Source organism: Marmota marmota, unplaced genomic scaffold, assembly GCF_001458135.2.
Source record: "Marmota marmota marmota unplaced genomic scaffold, marMar, whole genome shotgun sequence".
Classification (NCBI taxonomy): domain Eukaryota; kingdom Metazoa; phylum Chordata; class Mammalia; order Rodentia; family Sciuridae; genus Marmota; species Marmota marmota.
Window position 1 is genome coordinate 1,598,898 of NW_026000081.1, and position 8,188 is coordinate 1,607,085.

An 8,188-nucleotide genomic window follows, 5' to 3' on the forward strand; every position below is an offset into this window, starting at 1 on the left:
TGATAAAGCACCCCTAGGTTCAATCTCCAGTACACCCTAAATTATTTCCGTTCTTAACTGGTAGGATTTTGAGGGCTGGGGTTATGTGGTAGAGTGCTTGCCTAACATGCATAAGACCCTGGGTTTGATTCCTAGTTCTGGAGAAGGAAGGAAGAAAAAACAGGTATTTAGGGTTGTTGCTTTTTTGGAAAAGGAGCTGGAAGTAAAGGCAGTAACTATCTTGTCCATCAAGGTCCCTGCACTTTAAGACATCTTAAAGTTCAGTAGAACTTAGACTTCAGAGAAAATGTTTCTTCTCCTACAGCCCCTCCAATAACCCCAGCAACCAGAAGCTTCTCAGACCCCATTATCTAAAACCTATGCTGAGCACTGGGATTGTGACAGCAGTGAACACACTTTACACAACATACAATGGATGATCCCAACAAGCCAGCCATGATGGTACACACCTGTAATCCCAACAAGTCCAGAGGCTGAGACAGAATCACAAGTTCAAGGCTAACCTGGGCAGCCTAGTGAGACCCTCAGCAACTAGCAAGTTGCTGTCTTGAAATACAGAAGGGCTGGGGATGTAGCTCAGTGGTAAAGTGTTCCTAGATTCAACCTCTAGTAACCACCCCTACAAGAAAAAAAAGAAAAAGTTCCCCAAAAAGAACAAATGAAAGAAAAACAAATTGCACTAAAAACCTCTGGCTGGGATGTAGGTCAGTGGTGGAGGGCTTGCATAGGATGCGTGAGGCCCTCAGTTTAATCCCAGCACCACACTAAATAAAATAAACCCATCCCTTCTGGAGAAAGTGACCCCACTTTAAAAAAAAAAAAAAAATTCTGGCTCCAGTGTAGATCAGCACCTCAACACATATTCAGCTTGTGCAAGGACTGGGGTTCAATCCTCAGCACCCAAAAAAAAGGATAAACTTCTCCAGATAAGGGCCAAAAAAAATCCCACTTATAACAAAGCATAATTGTGAAATTCCAGATGTGCAGTTAGCATTAAGACTAAGAACTCAAGGAGCCAGGTGTGGTGGTACACACCTGTAATCCCAGCAGCTCGGGCTGAGGCAGGAAGCTGTCAAGTTCAAGGCCATCCTCAGCCAACTTAGCAAGGCCCTAAGTAACTCAATAAGACCCCGTTTCAAAAAAATGAAAAGGACTGAGAATATGGCTCAGTAGTTGAGTACCCCTGGGTTCAATCCCTGGTACAAAAAAAAAACCTCAAGGAATTCCTGTCTCTGATTTCTCAGAAAGCTCCTAGGGCCTCGGGGTGATAGTCTCAGAACTGAACTAGGAAAGGAGAGAGTCCATTCATCATGGGGCAGGGGGAGCAATTCAATGCCCTATGAGGAAGAATGAAGGGACAGCTAGTGATAGGTTTAACAAAGACTGAATGAGACACCTCATTCAGTAGGTCCCCACTCTAGTGTCTTTCAGACAAACCAGGCTGCAAGCTATACATGACTCACACTCTAGAGGGGGCTGCACACTTACATGTGGGGTGCCACTCACTGCTTGTTTAAGCTGTCGGGTATGACTATTTGATTTCAGAAACTATTTTGAAGAATGATAATGCTTGCCAAATGTGGTGACACACATCTCTAATTCTACTCTAATCAAAATAATTTTTAAAAAAGGTTGAGGATGTGACTCACGAGGATCACAAGTTTGAGGCCCAACTCCCCAACTTAGCAAGACCCTTTCTCAAAACTGGAAACAAAAGGCTGGGGATATAGCTCAGTAACAGAGCATCCCTGGGCTCAGTCCCCAGTATTATAAAAAATTATCCTCAACTCTTTAGGTCTGCAATATGAACTGCTATGAGACTAACACACCACATCAGATGACATATCAAATGACATATTTAGCCTATGCCAACATAAATGGGGTTAAATTCCCTTAGGACTCCAGCCAGCTGCTTTCTGCATTTATAGCAGTAAGGATTTTAACCTCTAATTACTTCCCCTATACAAAGACCACCATTTCTATGCTGCTATAAGGGCAAAGGTGACTCCGTTTAGAACAAAGGTCTGGGCTAAGAAGATGGCTCAATTTTAGAAAGCTTACCTGGCAGGGGGGCCTGGGAGTAGGGGAGAATGTAGGTATAGAAGGTACAGAGATGGGGCATCCAGGAGAAAGTAGCTCCAGCCCCCATGTCAGCCTGAGCACTTAAAAGTTTTCTGGGTAAGCACTGGACGTGGTGGCAGTATATAATCCCAGTGTTTCCAGAGGCTAGGCAGAAAGATCATAAGTTCAAAACCAATCACAGCAATTTAGCAAGGCTCCAAGCAACTTGGTGAGATCCTCTCTCAAAATTTAAAAAAAAAGGGGGGGGAGGGGGCTGGGATTGTGGCTCAGCTGTAGAGCGCTCGCCTAGCACAGGCGGGACTGGGGTTCGATCCTCAGCACCACATAAAAATAAAGGCATTGTGTTGTGTCCATCTACACCTAAAAAAAATTATTAAAAAAAAATGGGGGGGGGGGGACTGGGGATGTGGCTACAAGTAGGGTAGGCGCGCTCACCTGGCATACGTGCGGCCCGGGTTTGATCCTTTGTTTGTTCGATACTGTGTCCGCCGAGAACAAAAAATAAATATTAAAAAATTCTCTCCCCCCCTCTCCCCCTCTCTTTAAAAAAAAAAAAAAAAAGGTTGGGGATGTGGCTCAGTTTATAGCAGCACAATTCACTATAGCTAGACTGTGGAACCAATCTAAAAGCCCTTCAATATATGAATGGATAAAAAAAAAATGTGGCATTTATACACAATGGAATATTACTCAGCACTAAAAAATAACAAGATCATGGCATCTGCAGGGAAATGGATGGCATTAGAGCAGATTATACTAAGTGAAGTTAGTCAATCCCTAAAAAACAAATGCCGAATGTCTTCTCTGATATAAGGGAGGCGACTCAAAATGGAGTAGGGAGGAAGAGCATGAGAAGAAAATTACCTCTAGATAGGGAAGAGAGGTAGGAGGGAAAGGGAGAGAGAAGGGGAATTGCACGGAAGATGGAAGAAGATCCTCATCATTATACAAAATACATTTATGATGATGTGGGGGGGGGGGAAGAAATGTGTCACATTAGATTGGGTAGAGAGAAGTGATGGGAGGGGAGGAGAAGGGAAGAGGGGATAGGAAGGGCAGCAGAATAAAACAGACACTAGTATTGCTGTATGTATACCCATGTCTGTATAACCAATGTGATTCTGCAACCTGTACTCTCAGAAAAATGAGAAATTATACCCCATTTGATTCAAATGTATGATGTGTCAAGATCATTGTATTGTCATATGCAACTAATAAAAAATAAATAAAAATAAAAATAAATGTTTTTTTTAAAAGGGTTGGGGATGTGGCTCAGTGGTTAAGACCCCTGGGTTCAATCCCTGGGTACCCTCAGTTTCTGGATGAACATAGTCAACTTTGGAGAAATATGAAAGGGCTGACCCTGATAGAAAATGTGGCCCTAACAAAGAAGGGAGCCCCAAGGCGAAACTTGTGCAGAGGCCTAGAAAGGTGAAGACAGAGGGATTTGGGGATGGGGTTGGGAAGGATACAAATCTCTTAAATCATGTGCACATCTGAACATAGATGAAGTAGGTGGGGATTAGTTTATGAAATTTAAGGAGAATCAGCTGGGTAGCAGTGGTTATGTGGTTAAGACTTTTCTAGAATCCCTTCTTTGTTCCCCACTGTCACCAAATCCACTTTTCAGATTAACCCTCCAAAGCTCAGCTTGAGGAGGCCTTCCCACAGGAGGACTTGCCCAGGGACTAACTCTGTTCTGCCACAAGGCCCATCTCCAGGTAGTCAGGATATTCCAGGTGTGATACCATTTGCCACAGATATACATTCTCCCCTTGTTCCTTAGAAGACCACAAGTATGCACATGGCCTCCCAAACACAGACACACACACTCCAGCTTCCCTGGCCATACACTTCATTCTAGTCAACAGGAAGTATGTTCCCAACTTGCAGCAAATCATACTAGGCAGCTGGCATGCCATTTCTCCCTTTTCCTCTCTTTCTGCTGGTATGGAAAATACAAGTGGTAGCTGGAAGTCAAACCTCTATTTCTGTCCCTAAGGTAAACCACAATAGCAACACAGACACTGGGGTCCCAGAGGTGGACCTCTTGACTTACCATTGGATTCCTATGCCAGAAAAGGACAGAAAAACTCATTAAACCACCGGTTCCTCATGATGAAGTGATGGACAGTGGTGACATCATGAAGAGACTTCTGCACCCTTCAAACATCTGCATTCTTTTTTTGTATGACATTTTAGCCAAGTATAATAGGTAAAAATTTGGCCCAAATAATCCTAGAAAGATTTTAAAGCAACTCATAACCCCTGGGAATAGGTTTTAAACAGTGTATTTGATCACTTTAAAAATTTTTAATGCTACTTCAACACATGGCTCTAACACCAAAAAAAGGGTGAGTTCAAAATTAGTACATCACCATATCCAATTTCTTCATTCTTGAGAACACAAAGAAAAATTCCAACTTATAAAGGAAAACACACTGCATTTAGTTAAACCCTAAACCTTTCTCAGGTAAAGTGCAGTCAGGCGTATCTGTCCACCAGTTTAGGAGTGTCTTATGTTAAAACTTTTAAAATGTTACTTGAATTATGACAATACAAAGTTTAAATTCTAAGTAAGCCAAACTATCATGGAGTCCTTGAACTTCAGGAAATGCAGATGGCTCAATAATCTTCAAACTGATAATCCCAAGATTTATACAGGTCGTCCATGACTGCAGAACCATCACTGCTCAGCTGCACTGAGTCTGCGATGAGTGACCTCATCCTCTCCTCAGTCACACGTAAGCGGTGCACTTTGGGATAAGCAAGGAGTCTTTGCAGGGGTACGAAAAACTTATCTCCTTCACAGAAGGGTTTTGGAGAATTCTCTATCCTGGCTTCTTCAGCCTCTGTGAAGACTGCTCCCAACAGTACTTGGGGCGGACCAGAAGAGTCAGTGTTGTCTGGGTCATTGCACAAGTCCTTCTGTTCTCGCAGCATTCGCTGCTGTCTCAATCTCAGCCGTTCCACTAGTATCAACACTTCCCCAACCAATACAAATTTGAGCATCTTCTCCTGCTGTAAACTCGGGTAGGAGATCTTATAAACCTGAACAGAAGAAGACAGAATGTAGGAAAACTTTCCAAAGCCATCAGTAATTCTTGTCACATGAGAATTAATTATATATACATATGGGGTGTATGTCAAATCCTCATTGTAATGATTCAATTATAAAGGGAGTCAAACTAACTTACATACTGATATTAACTATCTTGTTTACTTTCAATTCTGATAATCAGCTGTCCCCTAGCCAGGTCTTACCAATTCATACTAACCCAATATTTCTACTTAGTATTACAAGGAAAAGGGTGAAAGAAAAAAAAACAGTTCAAATTGGGCATGGTGGCACATGCCTAGAGTATCGGCCACTTGGGAAGCAAGAGGAGATTGAGGCCATGCTGGGCAGGACAAGACCCTGACTTTAAAAAAATAATTAAAAAAAAAAAAAAAGAAAGGGTTCAGTTAAGGGGAAAAAATGTGTTTCTCTGGGAAGATCAACTATATTTCGTGTGCATGTGTGTGCTGGCAAGGGAACCCAGGGCTTTGCACAAGCAAGGCAAGCACTCCACCACTGAGCTACACAGCCCAGAGCCTGTTTTTGTTGTTTTGTGCAACACCAGGGTTACACCCAGGAACATTCTACCACTAAACTTCATTCCCAGCCTTTTTGTTTGATTTTGAGACAGTGTATCCCTAAGTTGCCTGGGCTGGCCTCAACCTTGCAGTTCTCCTATCTCAGCCTCCTAAATTGCTGGCATCACAGGCTTGTTATCACCATACATAGCTATTGGAAGCTCAGTTCTAATAGTCATTTCCTGACTGGAAAGAAGCTACTGCTGGCTTTCTCTTTACTGCTGATAATCCTGAGAGCTCACGAAGAAGGCTTTTGAAGTACTCTAACAAGACCCCAGCAGAAGATTGTTCTCTGTATTATACCTTGAGAAAGACCAAGAGGCCAGACAAGCCCAAAGGATGCCTTAGACTAACTCTACTAGCATTCGAGAGTCCTAAAGGACCTTCCTATGAGCCTCAAAATAAGTCATAAGGGCTGGGAATATAACTCCGTGATAAAGCACTCGCCTGGCATGTGCAAGGCTCTGGGTTCTATCCTCAGTACCAGGAAAAAATAAGATCATGTACACTTATCTTTACTTTGGGGACACTTACCAAAAACAAAAACAAAGTTCAACATCTTTTTGGGGGGGCTGGGAGTACTAGGGGTTGAACCCAGGGGTACTTTACCACTGAGCTACATCTCGAGCCCTGTTTATTTTGAGACAGGGTCTCACTAAGTTGCTGAGGTTGACCTCGAACTTGTATTAATGTACTTCTGCCCTGACAGCTACCTCACAAATACTCACAGTTTCATAAACATGTTGATCATGCTGCTCTGGAAAGCACAATTCTGTTACCTTCCCACTATTTTTCCGGAAGACACCTATCTGGGTACAATAGCCAACATGCTCAGCTCCAGCTGGTGGTTCCCCTACGCCAGTAAACTCCACAGAGTAATGATAACGATTTGCCACTTGTAAGGCCCTGAAATCAAAATAATAGAAATCATTTTACTAAACAAAGTTATTGCTAAATAATTAGATTATTGCTAAGTAAATTCTAGTTAATAGTTTTATAGATAAATATAATGAATCAAAATACTTTGTTACACATCCTCACAGTACCACACAATGCCACAAAAGGTTTGTTTGATTTCTATGACACAGGAGCAGCCAACATAGGGCTGGTTTCCAAGTTACCACAAAAATATGGACAAGCCAGAGGTGGGGTTGTGGCTCAGTGATACAGTGCTTGCCTAGCATGCATGAGGTACTATGATACATCCCCAGCACCACATAAAAAACAAATAAATAAAGGTATTGTGTCCATCTACAACTAAAAAAAATATTTTAAAAAAATATGGAAAAGCCAAATGCAGTGGCACACGCCTATAATCCCAAAGGCTTGGGAGGCTGAGACAGGAGGATCACAAGTTCAAAGCCAGCCTCAGCAAGGTCCTAAGCAACTTAGTAAGACCTTGTCTCAAAAAATAAAAAGAGCTGGGGATATATCACAGTGGTTAAGCGTCCCTGGGTTCAATCCCTAGTACCAAAGAAAATAGAAACAATTTAGGTAAGAGAGAGCTATCAGGGTTTACTGCCTAGGACTTTAAAAACCGATTTAAAAAAACAACAAAAACAACAGAAACCTTCTGAACTTACCAGGTCTGAAACTCCATTCTGTTCCACTCAAATTTATGATCAGCATCTCTTAGGGTCACTGTGGGAAACAGCGGGTTGAATTCAGAGTTTGGTGTGCTGATGACAATCATGGCTGGAGACAGGTACCCAAATACCACTTCGGGAAATCTAGCCAGATCATCTGAATCCAAATGCTCTATTCTAAAATGGTTAATGGGAAAGATAATTAAAGTAGCTTCACTGACAAATGTTTCCCAAATTGATTTAGTAAAAACAGTGACCATCTGGAAAATCAATTTCTCTATTCTTCAACTATGCAACAATGCTATGACACAAGAACAAAACAAGATTCACATATTCTAATCTTTCCCTATCCACAACTCTACCCATAGTGTTCCCTTAACCAAGGTCCTCTGCTGTGCTCTATGGGACTCTATCATACTCCTAAAAACATGTTATCTGAGTTTGTACCTTCCCCATATAAATACACATCACTTCTTGGTAGTGCCAAAAATGGATACCCTGAGGCTGGGAGTGGCACTCAATGGTAGAGCATTTGTTTAGCACAAAGCCCTAAATCCAATCCCCAGCCCCTCCCCTCAAAAACAGCCTACCCCAAATCAAATGAAATAATAGATAAGCCCAGATTGAGGGATATTCTTCTACAAAATAATTCACATGTATTCTTCAGGAATAAAGGGCAGGGCCAGACCCAGTGGTGCACACCTGTAATCCCAGCAGCTCAGAAGGCTGAGGGAAGAGGATCACAAGTTCAAGGCCAGCCTCGGCAGTTTAGTGAGACCCTGTCTCAAAATAAAAAATAAAAAGGGCTAGGATGTGGCTCAGTGGTAAAGCGCCCCTGGGTTCCATCCTAGTACCAAAAAAAAAAAAAAAAAAAAAAAAAAGGC

General features: G+C 42.2%; 1 protein-coding gene across 6 annotated transcripts in view; it reads right to left on the bottom strand.

Annotated features, from left to right (window-relative positions):
- Positions 1-4,375: 4,375 nt before the first annotated feature.
- Henmt1 (HEN methyltransferase 1) overlaps positions 4,376-8,188 on the bottom strand; it is a 12,515-nt gene continuing 8,702 nt past the window's right edge. For 5 of the 6 annotated variants that reach the window (XM_048815080.1, XM_048815078.1, XM_048815082.1 and 2 more), the window contains 3 exons: positions 7,302-7,481; positions 6,447-6,624; positions 4,376-5,133 (listed from right to left, as the gene is read on the bottom strand). In XM_048815080.1, the coding sequence (XP_048671037.1) occupies positions 4,708-5,133; positions 6,447-6,624; positions 7,302-7,481 (784 nt within the window). In that variant the 3' untranslated portion in view covers positions 4,376-4,707. The remainder of the gene's footprint in view (positions 5,134-6,446; positions 6,625-7,301; positions 7,482-8,188) is intronic. The other variant, XM_048815081.1, reaches the window with a different exon arrangement.